This window comes from Lycium ferocissimum, chromosome 12 (genome assembly GCF_029784015.1).
Source record: "Lycium ferocissimum isolate CSIRO_LF1 chromosome 12, AGI_CSIRO_Lferr_CH_V1, whole genome shotgun sequence".
NCBI classification, from domain to species: Eukaryota; Viridiplantae; Streptophyta; class Magnoliopsida; order Solanales; family Solanaceae; genus Lycium; species Lycium ferocissimum.
This window is the reverse complement of record NC_081353.1, coordinates 40,513,901-40,532,550: the sequence shown is the minus strand read 5'-3', so window position 1 is coordinate 40,532,550 and position 18,650 is coordinate 40,513,901. Positions and strand designations below refer to the sequence as shown.

The following is an 18,650-nucleotide window of genomic DNA, read 5'->3' as shown; positions in this document are numbered from 1 at the left end:
GGGTGCCTGTCACGCCCTGAGGAAGATTGGGGTGTGACAAAATCATAGCAGTTTTTTGAGTGATACCAGTGATTTCAAACTAGACGAGCTAAATCCGCACCTTTTTATAGAGCGTAATGATGATTTCTGCAGTGTGAAATATTCAGATCCGCGAAAATATTATTGCGATTTACGCCTAGAATGATCACATCGGATTGCCGAATCAGAACGTCTTGTTCGTGACTTGAAAAATCTCAACGCTCCAATTCCAACAAGGTACTCAATAACCATGCCTCGAGTAGGTCCAGCAACTTGCGAGCTTGCCGTACAAAGTTTTAGAAAAGAAAACAACAGAATGCTGGCAAGACGTTGTAGATTTTACATGCTAAAGTTGGCCGAAGAACAAGCATCATCAACCGGTAGAGAACTAACATCTCCTGGAAAAAAAAATGTGTGTGAAGAGACCGCCAATATCGTTCTGAGGACGATATTGAGGACTTCTATTCTGATGACGATTAGAGTCTATTTAGGCTCACTGTCTTAGATTATGGGTTATTTAAGTTTCGGACTAAGGTTGTTAATTTGTATTTTTATTTTATGATGAAGTCATAAATTTAAATTAGTTTGGCATGTTTTTAATTCTTTAAAGTTTATTGTTAAAGTCTATTATTAATTGACAATTTCATAAAGAAACACAAATAAATTAGTACATAAAGGGTGCGGATTACATTATAGGGGAAAAGGTACAACTAGTAAAAAACATAATCCATAGAAATATTAAATTTAATAAACAAAATACATATAAATAATGATCAACAACAAGATAGCACAAATAATCTTCCACAATTTAAGTTTTTCTTTGAAAGCTATTTTCTCGTGTTGAGCTCTCTAAGTTTAGCCTTCAAAGAAAATTCATTTTTTTTCGGAATCGGTGAGCAAGACCTCCAAACGTTCAATTTTTTCTTCAACTTCCACAAGCTTAAATTGTGAGTCCAACTTAGCGGTATCTCTAGAGATACGTGAAGTCGCGGTATCTCTATCAAAACATGGATTTTTAAACTTCGTCGCCACCGTTTTATCCACGTGAATGTTATCTTCCCACCGAAAGTGTTTGCAACCGCCCATATCCTATAAACTTTACAAGAAAATCAATTTTTTAAAGTAAAACGTATGGATAACGTGAAGAAAAAAAACACTAAAAAAATGTAAAAACACTTACTTCGGGCACTTTACAACGCCAAAAACGGCGACCTGAATTATCTTGGGTCTTTGATGTTTTTAGTTTACAGTAATAACTGCATTCACAAATATCGGGTTATATAGCAAACATTGAAGTTTCAAAACTTTGAAGACATGTTTTTGAAAGTGCAAAAGTGTGTTGAAAGGGTGAAGATGGAGGAAATGAAAGAGAAGAGCATGCATGTGTTGGGGTCGGGGAATTTTGGTAGGGGTTTTTTTTCACGCACGATTACTTACGCGTGAAAGGACCAAAGTGTAAATGTACACTTTGGCCCTTTCATCTGCAGTAATCAATGCGTGGCCCCGCTTTTTTTTTTTTTTTTTAATGGGTTAATTTGGTTCCAAAAAAATTTTTTGGATTACAAAAGTGCCGGGCTCGGATATCCCTGAAGTACGCACCTTATAGGTTAATCAACAGTTTTACCAAGGGCTCCTCCCTCCCCTTCTTCAAACTCCAATTCATATTTTGTATAGAGCTTAAGAAATCTTTGATCAAGAATAGAAGAAAAGCCCTTTTGCATCATATGTAACGGATTCCTTCGCTAAATTGTTGGCTTTATTCCTTTTTTTCTTTGTGACGGCCGTATTAGCTAACTCCCTATGCACCGGAACTCAATAACCAGTCACCGGACAGCCACTTACTCCTTTCAGTATGATTTTTTCTTCAGTTCTTACGGGTGAGAAGATATTTGAGATAAACTAGATCAATCAGATATATACACAAAACAATGATGTAACGATATTTGTAGGAAAATTTATGGTTAACTCAGTCCCATGTAGACATCAGTTTCAGCTCAAAAATATCTTCTAATGATTAAACAAAGTAGGGACTGGGGGAGAGAAACGAAGGGCCTTCCATAGATTATACTTCAGTCCACTTTACTACAAATAGCAAAACCTTGATGTCACAAGCTTGCCCATTGCCTAAAAAAGTTAATGACCTAATCATATGATCATCCATTTTGAAAACCAGTAAATACACATTTCTTTTTATTCATTTAAGAGACACAGCTTTGTACAAGTAAGTTTAAATCAAGAGGAAATCCTAATATACACTCCCAGCCGACTGGCAATTCAGCAATAAGAATTCAAGTGAAACAGGACACAAATCTCCTTCCATGCACCAACTTCTAAAGAATAGCTTATACTGTGAAAGGAGAATTTTACATTGAATCACCTAGTAGTAAGATTGTAGGAAATTGTTGTATTTATTGCTGATAGGATAATTGGTGGGCAGCGGCACTGCAGAAGACTCATTTGGCAGTTCAGATCCAGTAAATACTTCACTTTCAGAGCTTAGACACAATGTATCTAGCACATCAAATATGACATACTACAAGAAACATGAAAGTATCACACCTTAATTGGACCGTATTTCTCCCCCATTAGCCCTCCTTTTTGTTTCTGAAATTGAACGTAACGCAATGTGCTGGAGAAGAAAGCATCTGAAGCTGAATCTGGGGTCGTGGCATCGCTCTGCATCTCAGTTTTGATCAACTCTATAAGGCTCTGAATTGCAGCTGGTGTTATTTGAGGGTTCCCCTTCTCAAAAAAGTAAAGGTACCTAAGGCCAGAAGTGGATTCATTATAATGTAAAACTAGAACCCAAAATTCACTTACTAAAATTAATGTTCTGATTACTAACTTGTTAAGTATTTCAACAAAGAGTGTGACAGGTCCACTGCTACCCCTTGTAACATTTGCCTGTTGCTGTGCTGCATTAGCAATCCGCAAAGAACGCTTTAGGCAAAGCAAGACCCTGTGATAACCCAAGGGCAGCAACTCATATATTTCAGGTAACAAAGTAAAGGAGAAATACATAAAAAGCAAAATGCAAGACTTTAACGCCTGAATGGACAAAAAGACAAGTTCAAGCCTTCTTAGAAGAGCATAAATTGAATATGCAAATAATTAAATTGAAAATGAGAAATTTGAGGAACACTCTTGCCAACCTTTCTCCATCTTTAATTCCATCTTGATCGTCCACCCAAAATAGATGTGAACAAGCATAAACTGCTCTACATTGATCAGGTTTCTTTAGGAGTTTTGCTGAATACTATACATTAAAAAGGTATTCCCATTGTTAGAAGACAAACAAAAAAGATGGACAGATCAGAAGAGATTAGAGGTAGAAACTACCCCTGTGGCCTTATGAGTTAAGGTATCCCTGTTCTCAACACCAAACACGGTCATCTTCTGAAGAGTTCCAATTATCAAGTGTATGGCAGTCACTTGCGCTTTAGAATCCTAATACCAAGTAGAAGAAGTTTAAGTAGAACTTCGAACAGATGAAAAGGCCAATGGAAGAAGCATACAGTATCAAACACATTGTTTATATATGAGCAATTACCGCAACTTCTTCTTCATATAGCACAAAAGCTTGTGTAAAAAACTCATAAGCAATCGGTTCAAGTTCACAATCATTGGCAGCCTGAGGAACAAAAGCAAATTTCAGAGATAGATAAAATACTATACGGATCGAGTAAATTTCTGTTGCTCGCCTAGTGATAGTGAAGAGACTTTCACGTGAAACAAATAAAAAGGATGTGCTCATAATGCATAGATCACAGGCACTACTGAAAGGCATATCTTAGTGCACATCTTATTGCATAGAAAGACAATTTCCTAGGGCATTTGAAAGATTCCACTAGGTAACTCTCCTGCTAAATCTGGAACAGTTCATTTTATAGTCTGAACTTAGTCACTTATGGCAAATAGAAAGGTTCGTATTTTAGATGTTCACAAACCCTTCAACTTCTGTTGGGTGAAGTATTAGTCTAATTTGGTATCTGTTTGATGGCTTGGTTTGTTTTAATCTCTATTCACATATTTTCTCTTACAATGGAGGATTCGGAGCGCTAACCTGGCCATCTTTTCAGAATATGAGGCAGAGAGCTTGTAAAAGCTTATGCTTTTAATGTTTATTTCCAATTAAAGTAGTTATACCAGACATTTAACAGTTAAAAGATGGAAAATAAATTTATCTGTACTTTTGGGAAGTAGTTTACTTTTGGCTTCTTAAAGGGTTTCCTAAATAGCATCATGCAGAAATTTCAAAAAATAGGATCATACACATCATCGCCGGAGCAAAAAAAAATTAAAAAAAATCAATTGTTCACCTCTGCACACAGTAAGTACAACCGCAATGCCAATTCTGACGATGGAACTGATGAAAGAGCCTCGATAGTCTGCATACAAAATAAGCTCAATCAGCAAAGTGCAGCACACAAGGGGTTATCTGATAGTTAATAGAAAAATGACAGGAATCAAATGGAGGTAACTACCATGAATAAAACTGAACACACCACAAATCAGTGTGCTCAAAAGATCAACAAAGTTTAAACTTGAAGATCACCAATATGGAGTGGAGTGAAGACGACACTACAAGTCTGCAGTCATGACTTATAATATCTTCTCAGAAGACAAAAATAAAAGAAAAAAGCACTCTAGTGTACTGCATCACCAATACAGAGATCATCCAGGAGGGGACATTTTGTGTCACATCTCATAAGTCATAACCATGGTGAGAAATAAAATCAACAACGAATCAAAATCAAAGGATACAAAAAGAATCTCACATACTGATTATAATGACAATTACAAGACGCCATATCCAAAAGCTGATATTACCTCATTCAATAACTGAAAAATTTTCTTTGGTGTAGCTGGAACCTCTTCTCCCGCCATATTTCCATCCTGACCTTGCAGTCTCCTAACCAACTTCCATTTGATTGAGAAAGTATTTCAGAATTATGATCCTGAAATTTCAGGAGAGGTCGAAAGAAGAAATAGCACGGTACAAACTATATGCAAGCATTTGAAACATTCAACTATATGTGACATCTCCAAATTTCATTACAGGTAGAAGGTTTGAAGCAAAAGCCATTATCACTCATAAGAAATAAATAGAATAAAAGAAATTCAGAAACTCGCGGACTGGAGGGGAACGGGCAAATGATCAGTATCCTGCTTTGGTCATACATCACTTGGCAGAGTCTATAACAGTTCTTACAGCTTGAATGTCTGAATCTAATTCCAATATGTAGAGAATTTTTTGCAAGTACGCCGGATGACAGAATGAGAGAGAGAAGAGTCATCTTCAGCAGCAGGAGAAACTGGTCTATGGATGCTAAATATCATCGATTTTGATAAGAAAATCATCTATTTATTAACTTTATTTGCATAACTATGCACAAACATCTTGTTGATGGGATGACATGCAATGACACTTTTTTTCTTATAGGGTTAATGACAGAAGGTCATGGGATTCTACTAAATGCATACAAGTAAAGACATCAGCATAATCACAAACAAAAGGAAAAGGGAGAGGAGGAGGAGGAGAGAGAGAGAGAGAGAAAAGAGAGGGGGGGAAGCATAAGTGCTGAAAACAACACACCTGTAGTGCAGAAAAGACTAGAGGAGGAACTGTAAATGTTAGGCGCTTTGGACCTCCAGCCATTATATGCTTCCTAACAGTGCATATTATCTGAATTTGCAACAAAAAAGAGTTAAGAATAGTATGAGCTTGAATTTGGGGTATTTCGACTGATTTAGTCAGTACTTTTTTATTAAATCAATTTGTTAAACATTATTGGTGTTCGGTTACTATATGAGAAAATCACTATAAGAATTGATAACCACATAGTATTAGTATGATGAACCTGACTGTTATCTGTTATCTAAACTAAAGCGCTGAGCAGAGGCACAATCAATAGTGCTAAGTATGAACCAAGAAATTCTACTTTTGAATCTCTAGCAAATCCATGATTTCCAAACTATTTGTCAGTCTTGATCTACTATGTAGAGTATTCTATCTAATCATGCTGGAATGAATCTAAGTAACCCACAGCACCAATAATTTCCATTGGAATATCGCTTCCGAACTTAAACCATATACCATGATAGCATCCCCTTATCAAACAACACTAGTCCAGTATCATAGTAATGCAAGTCTGATTTGGATTTTTCTTTTTTTTATAACCGTGGTGTCCGGGCCAGCTTGCGCGCACCTCGACTAATTCCACGGGATACCTGCCACCTCCCACCAACAACAAATACCAGGTAACTCTTTCCACCAAGGCTAGAACAGATGGGAAGAAATCACCTAGTGTTTTGTCTCTGAAGGGAATTGAACCTGAGACCTCATGGTGCTCAACCCGCTTCATTGACCACTAGGCAACACCCTTGGGTGCTAGTCTGATTTAGAATATTAAAAGAAGAAAAGAAATGTGAAAACTGTGTGTTGCTATATATTCCAGGAAGATAGATACTTTCTTTGAGAAAACGGTAAGTAGAAATTTTTTTTTTTTTTTTTTCCTGATTCCACCCCAAATATTTACTTGGAAAAAAAAAAAAAAAAAAAAAAGAACAACTTAGTGAGCCTACAATCATGTGGTATCTAATATGTAATACAGTTTTCTCATAACCGGCAGAGCGACGCATGCCATCTTAATGAAATGGGCTTCTTTTCCGGTTAATTGCCTCCATGAATGATTATTGTGGTCTGTGATCTAAAAATCACTTTTCTCTATAAATTTCAGCATTAGTGGGAGTGATCCCAAAGATCCTCACAAAAATTAGGTAATAATACAACGAAGAGAGGATAAATCATGTTATCATCCTAGAAACAAAAAGTTCCAATCGAAGCTGCAGAGGTATAGAATGTCAACAATGTAGTACGATCTCCTACATTTAGGTGCTTTAGTTTCAGCATTGTCACATGTTTCATAAAACCACACAGAGAAAAGGCATCAGAAAATAGTTAAGTTGTTTGTCTACACAAGAGGAAGCTAAGCGAAGGGCACACACAAATTTGTATGCAAATCATTAAATTGGAACTCTCTTAATCACACCAATTTTATTACCATTTAGGTAAGCATCCCATCCTTTCAACTCTATCAAACGAATAGCCCTTTTAACAATTCCTCTCAACTCAAGCTTCCATCAACCTTCAGTACTTGTCCATCCATCTAGTGTAAATGAATATTTTGTAGACAAATGAATAACATCAATTGGCATATAGCGGAACACACTCTTCTTTCGACACTGACTTTTCAGTTTCTTTATCGAAATCAAACTACATACAGTTTTATTAGTGTTCTCTGAACTCAGGCGGCGATAAAGGCAAGATTCAAACAGTAGACCACAAGCAAATAACTCGGTTTATTGGATTATTTTTTAAATAGCACTAATCTTAGTGTTTACTCCCAAAAAAAAAAAAAAATGAAGCACCAATCTTAAGGTCTGCTAGTGCAAATACCTAAAAAGTGATCCATAATAATTTTCTATACAAAGACTTGTCCAATAAATTAATTACCTTTAACATTTCATCAGGTTCATCATTATACAGCATGTGTATAAGGCGAGCCACAGAATTCTGTTCCTCCTTGAAATCCTCCTCATCGAGCTTTTGGCCAAAACCACAACAAAAAGGAAAAGAAGTCATTTCACTGGTAGAAACTATCCCAAAAAACACACATATATGAGTACTGAGTAAAAGTCAAATAAAAAGGAAGTCATCAATAGAGTCAGAACAAAACATAACAGATTCAGGAATTTGAAGTAATCAAAATTGATGATTTATCTGTGCACCTCATCCGTAGCAGTTCCATCCAAGTCCTTGATAAGCCCTTTTATCAATTCAAACAAAACCTCCACCTGGATAAAAGATGTAAATCAATTAAAAAGAGAACCAAATTATTCGAACAGTCGAACTAGTGATCAATCACAGCTCACGGGTTATACCTTGTCAGCAGTTGATACACAGGTGTCATTCTTCATGATGCTCTCAATGATTATCTTTGCCATGATTATATTTGTTCCAACATCAAGGTGATCCATGACACGTGGATAATTTGAAAGAGTTAGAACTGTCACAATGTCAGTGTATTTCTCCAAGGGTGCACTCAGGAGAGCAACAACTTGTTTTGTCGCTTTACTATCCTCAAGCTTTGCTTTACCAGAAAGTTTCTTGACACATGCTCCCTACCAACAATCAGCAAAGTAAATCAAGCAGAGGAATGTCATCCCATAGATCTCCCCCCTTTAGCTAACTACTCTGTTGGGATTTCTTAACTTAGCCTGTTCAACACTCCTACCAACCACTAAGAATCCATGCCCATAGCGAAATCGATCAAAGAAACAACTATCCTAGAATCCATGCCACACAGAAATTGATCAAAGAGACAACTATCCTCCTCTCACAAAAAATGGTGACCACATTTTACTCATCAACTGGCTGCATAGAATTTAGAGAATAAAGACAGCAGTTTCTATGTTACAACCTCACTTTGGATACCAAATTGACAAGAACATACCAATATTTGATCCACGTAGTCTAGTCGATCAGGATGAACATGGAGAGTGAAGGTCAGTAGAGATACATACAAAGAAATGGCTCCAACAACTGGCATACCAACTTGTGCTTCAATGACCTGCATATCAAGGAACCCATTGACAATTTGAAAGGCTAATGTCAGGTGCTCTAAATCATACATCCTGCTAAAAACTGAAGTTTATTCATAAATAAAAGTCCAACTACAAGTTACAAAATTAGATAATCCAAATATATGTACAATGTAATCACCCATTACATGCAGGCTACAGGCTGCACTTGCACTGAATTACTACTTTCCCTAGAAACTCTACGTAGGAAGACTACTCAATTTTGTTCTGGAATCAGACAGTAAAACATCAGGATTTACCTTCCCAATGGCACTGCTTAACTTGGCAAATGCTTCAACTTGAAGGAAGTCAGGTAACACCTAAATAATCAAAACAATACACCTAAATAGGAGAAGAACTCAAGAAAATCTCAAGGCAGAAACCGTTAAACAGTTAGGCACTTACTTCGGGACTTGAATCAGCATAGTTCGACAATCTCTCCATCAATCGTGACAACACAGTCTTAACTTCAACAGCAGGCTAAATAAGAAATAAAGAAAGAAGTATATTTCAATTTTCTCATGGAAATTAACAAAGTAACATAATGCATCTGTTGTGGATTGTTTGTTCTTTTCTTGTCTGGGAGATGGGATAACATGTTGAGCAAGGGACTGATAACATATAAGCATCCACATGTTTCTAGTTTCTACAATATCAACCACCCTAAGATTTGAACAAATTGTAAAAACTACAAGTTTAAGCTCCATACTTAAGAACACTCCAAACTTTATAGATCACAGAAACATGAAAAGTATATCCACACATTCTCATCCAAGAAGAAAAAATTAAGCCGAAAGCTGCAGCAACATGGCAACACAAGACCGTTTTTCTAGTTAATATAGTAAATGAGGAACTTATCACACTAAAGGTAGAGCAGGGAGAAAAAGCAAAAAACCTACTCCACACCCCCCCCCCTCTCTCTCTCTCTCTCTCTCTCTCTCTCTCAAGACAAATAAGAACGTATAAAAAACAACAACATACCCAGTTGAATCCCATAGTGTGGGGTCTGGGGAGGGTTAAATGTACGCAGACCTTACCCCCACCTTGGTAGGGAGGCTGTTTCCGAAAGACCCTCGGCTCAAAAGAAAACAAGGGGAGAAAAGTCAAATACCGACAGGCAAATCAAAGCAATGCGAAAATGAGAAAAAATAAGGGCACAGAAGTCATGATAAAACAGCATGGAGAGACAAGACCCAACACATAAAAGCAGAAAACATAGGGCAATAAAAAGTAGAGCAAAGCTACACCTACTAGTGCAACAGAAAAGCGAGACTACCTACTAGCCTTCTACCCTAATCTGAGCCCTCCACAACCTCCTATCTAAGGTTATGTCCTCGGTAATCTGAAACAGCGCCAAGTCCTGCCTAATCACCTCTCCCCAATATTTCTTTGGCCTTCCTCTACCTCTCCTAAAACCGTCCAAAGCCAACCTCTCACACCTCCGCACTGGGGCATCTATGCTCTCCTCTTCACATGCCCAAACCATCTCAACCTCGCTTCCCGCATCTTGTCCTCCACCGATGCCACTCCCACCTTATCCCTGATGTCCTCATTCCTGATCCTATCTCTCTAGTGTGCCCACACATCCACCGCAAAGATTCTCATTTCCGCGACTTTCATCTTCCGCACGTGAGAGTTCTTCGGCCAACACTCGCCCCGTACAACGAGTCGGTCTAACCACCACTTTGTAGAACTTGCCCTTAAGTTTTGGTGGCACTTTCTGTCACACAAAAGATCCGGAAGCGAGCCTCCATTTCAACCATTCGCACCAATACGATGTGTGACATCATCGTCAATATCCCCATTTTCTTGTAAAATAAACCCAAGATACTTGAAACTTCCTTTCTTTTGAATGATCTGGGTACCAAGCTTCACTTCCACGTCAGCCTCCTGAGGTACACCACTGAACCTGCACTCCAAGTACTCTGTTTTGGTCCTACTCAACTTGAAACCTTTAGACTCTAACGTTTGTCTCCAATCCTCTGGCTTAGAGTTGACTCCGCTGCGAGTCTCGTCTATCAAGACTATGTCATCCGCGAACAACAACATACACCATGGCACCTCACCTTGAATTTGTCACGTCAATCCATCCATCACCAAGGCAAATAGAAATGGGCTAAGGGCTGATCCCTGATGCAAACCTATCAAAACTGGGAAGTGATCCGAGTCTCCTCCTATAGTCCTCACTCTGGTCTTGGCTCCATGATATATGTCCTTGATCGCTCTAATGTATGCCACGGTACACCTTTAGCCTCCACGCATCTCCGCAGAACCTCTCTCGCACTTTATCGTACGCTTTCTCTGGTCGATGAATACCACGCGCAAGTCCCTTTTCCGCTCCCTATACTTGCCACCAATCTCCTAACAATATGAATGGCTTCGTAGTAGAACGCCCCAAAGATGAATCCGAACCGGTTCTCTCGAAATAGACACATCTCTCCTCACCCTAATCTCTACCACCCTTTCCCACACTTTCAGGTGTGGCTTAGCAACATACCTCTATAGTTATTACACTTTGAATGTCGCCCTTGTTCTTGTACACGGATCACCGTACTCCACCTCCATTCTTCGGCATCTTCGCCGTCTTGAAAATGACATTAAACAACCTAGTCAGCCACTCCAAGCCTGCCCTTCCTGCACTCTTCCAAAACTCCACAGGAATCTCGTCAGGTCCAGTCACTCTTCCCCTGCACATCCTACGGACAGCACCCTTAACCTCGTCGACCCTTATACTCCCAATAACACATCGCGATGCCTCTCGCAGTACTCCAAATCTCCCAACACAAAGCCTCCGTCCCCTTCTTCGTTCAAGAGTTTATGTAAGTACGACCGCCATCTCCGTCTAACGAGAGCTTCCTCCACCAACACTTTGCCATCCTCGTCCTTGACGCACTTCACTTGATCCAAGTCGCGTGCCTTCTCTCTCTCCGGCTCGCAAGCTCGCATAACTTCTTATCCCCCGCCTGCGTCCTCTGTTCCCGCATAAAGGCGTTCAAACGCCGCCGTTTTTATTTGCGCCGACACTGCCAATTTCGCCTCCTTTCTCGCCATGTTGTGAAAGAACGTATAAAAAACATTAACTAAAAACAAGTTTGAGGCCACTAGCATTCACCAGATATATTATCTTATTCTTCTTTCACAACAGGAAAGGATCTGAAAGGCAGTCAAAACAGGCTTTCTCTTTCTGTTTTTCCTTTTTCATTTCTTTTTTTCTTTGGAAAAGGTAATACCTGTATTTATAAGCATCACAAAGTTAGTGCTGGAATTTCCTTTAGTTAGGTATGTTTTAGATATACAGTTTACTTTTGAGAGAAGAAGCGATATGAAGATGCAATGAAGAGGAGTAGACAAAGGACAGGACAAACAAACTTATCCTGCCAAAGAAGTTGGTTACTCGTATATTTTTGGTTACTTACTTGGAGTTGTGGACAAGCACCCAATAAAGTTTCAAGTGTCTGCAAGTGGTACTCATCTGGAAAGACCTGAATTATGCAGTCCATCAGATAATATTGGGCAATCTCATCCTTACAATTGACAACCTGTAGAAACATTTTGCTGCATCTTTAGAGATGAGATAAATGCTACAAGAAAATGGGACGATATTCCATATCTAGAAAAGGTGTTATCATGTTAAACTTACCTGCTCCAATACTCTGGGCAGAACCACATCCTTATATATTTCAAGATCAACACCCTCTATCTGACTAAGCACGTGCAAGTTCTTCCCAACCTAAAATATGAGAGGAACAGCTGAATAATGTATTTCTGAACCAAGCCATACGGATCTTGAAAGGAGAACATAAATGATTGAGCACATTGATATTACAAGATCACGAAGCTCGCTCCTTTCTTTTTCCAGTTTCTCTTTCAACCTGACAGGTCCCTGCAGACCATAAAGCGCGAAGAATGCCTCAACTCAGGATCACCAAAGCAAATGAATGTATCACAAGCACTATAACACCTGCATGGCCAAAACATGCCTTCATGACTCATTTTACCTTCCTGTGCATGTAAATGCACAGATGCCATGCATGTCCAAAATAAAAACAAAGTAATAGTTCAGAAGATCCTAACGTACATTAGGCTGCATTCTAACCCAAAGCTTATTCATCTCTGTGAAGTTCTGCAGCACAAAATCTACAGCATCCATGACAGTATCACCTTCTCTGCATGAAGAACAGTATGAAGCATCTCAAAAGATATTCAATTGAACAAAAGACAAGGATTTTACAGAAGGATAAAATACATTGGCTCTCCCTGCAAACTTAAATAGGTACACAAAAATATACTCCCTCCGTTTCAATTTGTGTGAACTGTGAACCCATTTCCTTATTAGTCCGTGCCAAAAAGAATGACCTCTTTTTATATTTGAAAACAATATACCTTCATGCAATGATTTATAGCCACAGAAAATATATGTGACTCATTTAACACCACAAGTTTAAAAGTCTTCTCTACTTTCTTAAACTCCGTGCCCAGTCAAATGGGTTCACATAAATTGAAACGGAGGGAGTATATAACTAATGTGTGGGCATGTAGCTCTCTGCGTGTTTGTTCCAAGCAATATGCAACCTAATCATCATGTAATCCAAGTATGAGTAATCAATAGCTTTACCCTTCATACTCAGAACTTAGGTCTGGCAATTTATCTCTGCTAATTTGAGCAAGATAACTCCTCAAGAAGAGCCCGCGTGTCGGATGCTGAATACCACGACACATTTCAACAAGATCCTTGAGAATATCCTTAGCAGGAGCCTCTTTTGATTTGATGTAAACAGAACCTACTGTACATAGGAGATACCTGAAATATTACATGACAAACTTCCATCATACATCTGATTCTTCAGGAATAGCAAGGGCTTACAAGAGAGGGAGAAGACATTAATACAGAGGAAACAAAGATCAACGTAAGGAAGCAAAATCGAGCAGCTATCATTCGACTCCAAAAACAGAAATTTACTCGTGGCAAGAACAATTCACAACCAAACGGGAGAAAGGAAGACACATTTACTGATAGTTGTTGTCTACCAAGAAGCCAGTGTGACCTCACTCAAAACAGGGATGTTGATATTTGGTATTTGATTTCAAAATTTAAACATTGGTGTTTGTGATAATTCTTGGTTGCTACATCACATATCAACCCACAGCCATGTACCAATGGGACAAGGCGAGGAAATAAACCTTTGGTTTCTTTTTTTAGGGATAAGGACGTGGAGGGACAAAAACAGTAAATGGAAAAGGATTATATGAAGTTTTCAGTTCTCCAACAGACCTCGGCTCTAACCATTTGAACAGCCAAATGATTTGGATTACGAGCTTTGAAGCCAAAGTCACCTCATTAAAAATTTGGTCATGTTGGCATTGCCTTCAAATGGAATTTCAAATTTAAAACAATGGTGTTTATGAAAGTTCTTGGTAGCTAGATAACATGTTTACCCACTCCATGTATCAATTGGACATGTTGAAGACTGCAATTGTTCCATATAGAGTATTCAATTCTTCAGATAGGTAGCTACATAACATATTCCAACTGCCCTGTATTCAATTCTTCAGATGGGTAGCTACATAACATATTCCAAATGCCCTGTATCAATGGGACACGACGAGGACTGTAAATGGTTTCATATTGAGTTTTCAATCCAGTCCTCCTCCAGATAAGAGTCACAGAAAAACCTATCAGCGAAACAGCTGTCCCTCTCAGATCAGATACGATCTGCAGCTCCCCTATCTAATCAGATCAAACTGAGGCTCTTCCTTCTTTGCTGCTCACCGTTTCCCTCCTCTCATATTTCATTCTTCTGTGCTTTTCCTTCTTAGAATCACTGACACTTGCAACAACACTTCTTCATCAATATCTAAGGTTAGGATACAAAATTTCTCTGTCAAATTTATTTAATAGGTGATTTAGGGTTTTATTTCTTTATTCTGTGTTTTTATTTCTTTGTGTATCTATGTAAAAGCAAATGATTTTGCTTTTAAACTAGACTTTTGCCTGTCAATTCTTGCATTCTTGTATTGTTAGTATTATTTGCAAGTTTTGCTAAAGAACATTGTTCCATTTTGTAAGCACTGAGAATTGCTATTAGTTCAAAAATGTGTTCTGCTCCCTTTTTCTTGTAACAGTAGTGTTTGGATGAGCTTGTACTACCACTAATTCCACGAGGTACCAACTATCTCCCATCAATAAAGGTACCGGTAGCTCTGACCACCAAGGACTGGACAGAGTTTTTGCTTCTACTGGAATTTGAACCTGAGACCTCATGGTTCCTAACTCACTTCATTGACCACTAGGCCACACCCATGGTACAGGTGTCTATTTACTCTTTCATACTCCTTTAATCAACTTCTTACATGTAAACCAATGGGTGTATATACTCTTGAGTAATAAGGAAAAAATGAAATTAAACGTTGTTGATTGGGCCTTTTTTTTTTTTTGAAAAGTTAAATAATTTTACTAATATTGGGGGAAAATTCCACATACGCCAAAAAGTAGAGAATCTACATCAGAACATGATCTCTGCATAAGACATCCAGTCTTCTTAGATTGGGTAATCTAAGTTCACATAAAATGCAAATTGCAAAGAGAAAAGTACTGATTGGTTAATCAAAAGACTAGAACGAAAAAGGAAAAAATCTTTAGTAGGAAATGGGGAAGAATGAAAATTGTTGGAGAGAAAGTCTAAATTATCTGTATGGTTTTAATCTATCAGTCTCCAGTTATTTGTACTTGGACATGTATGTGGTTAAGCTGAATATCGCACCCATGTTTTAGTTTTAGAACTTGATCAATATGGTAAGCGGATAAGCACCTTTTAAAATTACTCTGAAACGCCTGATATCTATATGTTTCGTGGCATCAACATATGTTAGTTTTGCTAGCAGTTCATGAAAGCAGTTCTCTCGAGTCCATGCTGATCTATGAATGCAATAGACTCAGTTTTCACTACTTGCATGAAAGATACTCTTTCATGGGAACCAAAAGGTGATTAAGCATGTTGCCTCAAACCCCTCTGGGGAAAATTCTCTGGCTTCTCTAGTAAGTATGCCTCCTTTCTCTTAGTTTTGGTAGGAGATTAAAATATTTTTATCCAAAAAAAAAAAAACAATTTGATCTGAGCCTAGTTAAGAAATCCACTAAATATCTATAAATATTTGACTGTAAACTCAGTTATACATGTATATTAATTTGAGGTTGCTGCAGAAACCCATGAACTCCAAATCCTGGATCCACTTCTGTGCGCACAATATTCCTACTATACTCGGTGAGCAGAGACAGATCTTATGTTATAACAGGTATCAACTGGCTTCACATCCTAAGTCCACCACTACCCTCATGCATATTCGGAGACCATCAACTCTATGGGAAACTGAACATTCTCAATAACACTAAAAACACCAATAAAGAGAAAAACACATGAAAGAAGAACGAATTCGAAGTTATCCTATTTGGATAGCCAAGTTTACTATTTTCGCTGATTTGCTTGATTCTAAGATACTAGTAAACTACTAGTAAACAATAAGTAGCCAATTAGCACACAACAAAAACTAGCAACTGAGAATTTTAACACATGAACTTCATCAGCGACTTACAATCGAGGTAATATATTTCCAGCATGTTGAACAAGTTCATATAAGTCAATAACTGAACAACCATGTCTATCTTCTTCTCTGAAGAACATCTCCAATTTCCTCAACTCATCAAAAGCTCGCATATCTACCACAAAGAGCAAAAAGTCTGAGAACAAACATTACGTAACAAACACAGACTCTTCCTCTGTGCCAAGACGTTTGGCACTTTTTGCTTTCTGACATTTAAACTACATAAACAAACCAACATTTTAATTTTCTCACCATTTTTTATACGAGGAGAATTGCAACTTAAGGAACTTTTTTTATAGTTCCAAAATATGTGTTTCTATTTAATCTAGCCCAATTTACCTCTGCAAGTTAGTCAAATTAACTTTCATAAGTGAAATGTGCAACTTATAGTAGTACTTCTCCGAGTAGTCTCAGGAGTCTGAATATTTAATTTTTTTTTTTTTTTTCAAAAAAGATGAATTAACCTAGTCTGATTGGGCTTCAAATATCTGCAATTTAATTTCAATTGTTTGATCTTAAAGGGGATCTTCTATAATTTCGCACGTGAGGAGTTATAAGTTATTTCTTGGTTTCATTCTATAGGAACTGGACGATCCTATTTGGCCAAATACCTAGCGACAAACTCCTATGTTCCTTTCAATACTTTTTTTTTTTTTTTGATAAAGTTCATTAGGGTATTTCTGAGTATTTTACTAACGATACTTAGTTGACATTCATAAATCTTATATCCATAGCAATTGACTAAACTACTGGAATTGGAATCTTAGTTATTAACTATTCAATATTATATTGAATATTCTCTAAGGTAAGGATTAATATAGTGAAATAGAATTTCGATTTATCACAATTCTAATACCAATTCCAATAGTCCAATTTAGCTAGACAGTTAGCAAAATTGACTCTCCATAAGCAAAACTGCCAAACAAATTAGAATGAAGAGAGTAAAAAAACAATTTTACCAGTAAAAAATGAATTAATAGATTGTGATTTAGCTCGAATATAAGTCAAATTGACATATCATAAGCAAAAACTAACAAACAAATTAGAATGAAGAGAGTACAAATCAATTTTACCAGTAAAAAAAAAAAAAAAATTAAAAAAAAAAGAATTAATATGATCTGATTTAGCTCAAACGTAAGTCAAATTGAAATTTCATTTTATCAGTAAAAAATGCAAGCTATAGTACTTCTCGAGTAGTTTCAGGATACTTAAATTTAAACTTTTTATAATTTTGCTTCAAAAATCTAAACTTTAATTTTTAAAAACTGAATTGTAGTCCTATTTAGCTACAAAATTAGTAAATTTGACTCTCCATAAGCAAAACTGCCAAACAAATTACAATAAAGAGAGTACAAATCACCAATATCAGTAAAAAAATGAATCAATATAATCTAATTTAACTCGAATATAAGTCAAATTAACTTTTTTACAAGCAAAAACTTACTGTTACCTTCTCAAAAAAAAAAAATAGAATGCAGAGAGTACAAATCAATTTTATCAATAAGAAACGAATTAATATGATCTGATTCAGCTAAAAAAAAAAAAAAAATTCAAATTAACATTTTTGTAAAATTCAATTCTATCAGTAAAAAAAAAAATGAATTATAACTGATTTAGCTCAAAAATAAGTCAAATTGACATTTCATAAGCAAAAACTGCCAAATAAATCAATTATATCAGTAAAAAAGTGAATTAATTTGATGTGATTTAGCTAAAAAATAAGTCAAATTAACTTTTCATAAGCAAAAAGTGAATAGAAATGTACAGAGTTGGTAGTATTTATGCGGCGATAATTTAGAAGTCCTTAGCTCAGACAGCAATAAAGCAGAATACTTCAATGCTTCTCTTAGATTATCCGAATCCTGAAGAAAAGAAAAAAAATCAGAGGTGTTAAACTGTCAATTTTAAAAAGTTTAGGGTTTTGGATTGAATAAAGTGAAACTTGATTTTGAATTTTGAAATTTACCAAAGCACGAGACATGTAGAATGCGTTGTGTTGAATAGCGGCGATGCCTTCTGCTAGCCATTTCTCTTCGTCTTCCATTGATTGTGTTGTTATTATCATTTGATTTGACATTTGCCTATCCTCTCAGAAAAGGGGTTATATTTGTCCTTCATTGTACTTTATTTTTTTATATATAATATATATTTGCTCTTTTCATTTAATTTTTTAGTTTCTTGATTCCCACTTTTATTATTCTAGGTGGCGCCTACGTGAATATTTATTTCTTGCAAATTCAATCTTATCAAATTAAAACCCGACCCATCCACCAAAAACCGACCCAACTTGCATATTTTGAACCCCAACACTTGTAACTGTCTTCTCCTTCACTGGCTCCAGTGCCGCCAGTGCCCTCTGTTCTTCTTCGCTCCAACAACATTAAACCCCA

The 18,650-nt window shown here is 37.0% G+C and overlaps 1 protein-coding gene across 2 annotated transcripts; it reads right to left on the bottom strand.

Moving 5' to 3' along the window:
- Window positions 1-2,178: 2,178 nt before the first annotated feature.
- Window positions 2,179-18,333, bottom strand: LOC132040834 (vacuolar protein sorting-associated protein 35B-like). 2 transcript variants are annotated; one of them, XM_059431514.1, is made up of 22 exons: window positions 18,227-18,333; window positions 18,026-18,122; window positions 16,252-16,375; window positions 13,277-13,462; window positions 12,740-12,827; window positions 12,488-12,544; window positions 12,302-12,391; window positions 12,078-12,200; window positions 9,067-9,141; window positions 8,922-8,981; window positions 8,535-8,651; window positions 7,963-8,202; window positions 7,810-7,875; window positions 7,535-7,624; window positions 5,615-5,704; window positions 4,849-4,938; window positions 4,338-4,406; window positions 3,569-3,649; window positions 3,358-3,465; window positions 3,171-3,274; window positions 2,864-2,977; window positions 2,179-2,782 (listed from the first exon to the last, which is right to left on the bottom strand). In XM_059431514.1, exons 1-22 carry the CDS (start codon window positions 18,323-18,325, stop codon window positions 2,572-2,574), a joined length of 2,379 nt encoding a protein of 792 aa, XP_059287497.1. In that variant the 5' UTR covers window positions 18,326-18,333; the 3' UTR covers window positions 2,179-2,571. The 2 variants fall into 2 exon arrangements, with proteins under 2 accessions (XP_059287497.1, XP_059287498.1); XM_059431515.1 differs by lacking the exons at window positions 16,252-16,375; window positions 18,227-18,333 and having other exon boundaries at window positions 18,026-18,044.
- Window positions 18,334-18,650: the final 317 nt, after the last annotated feature.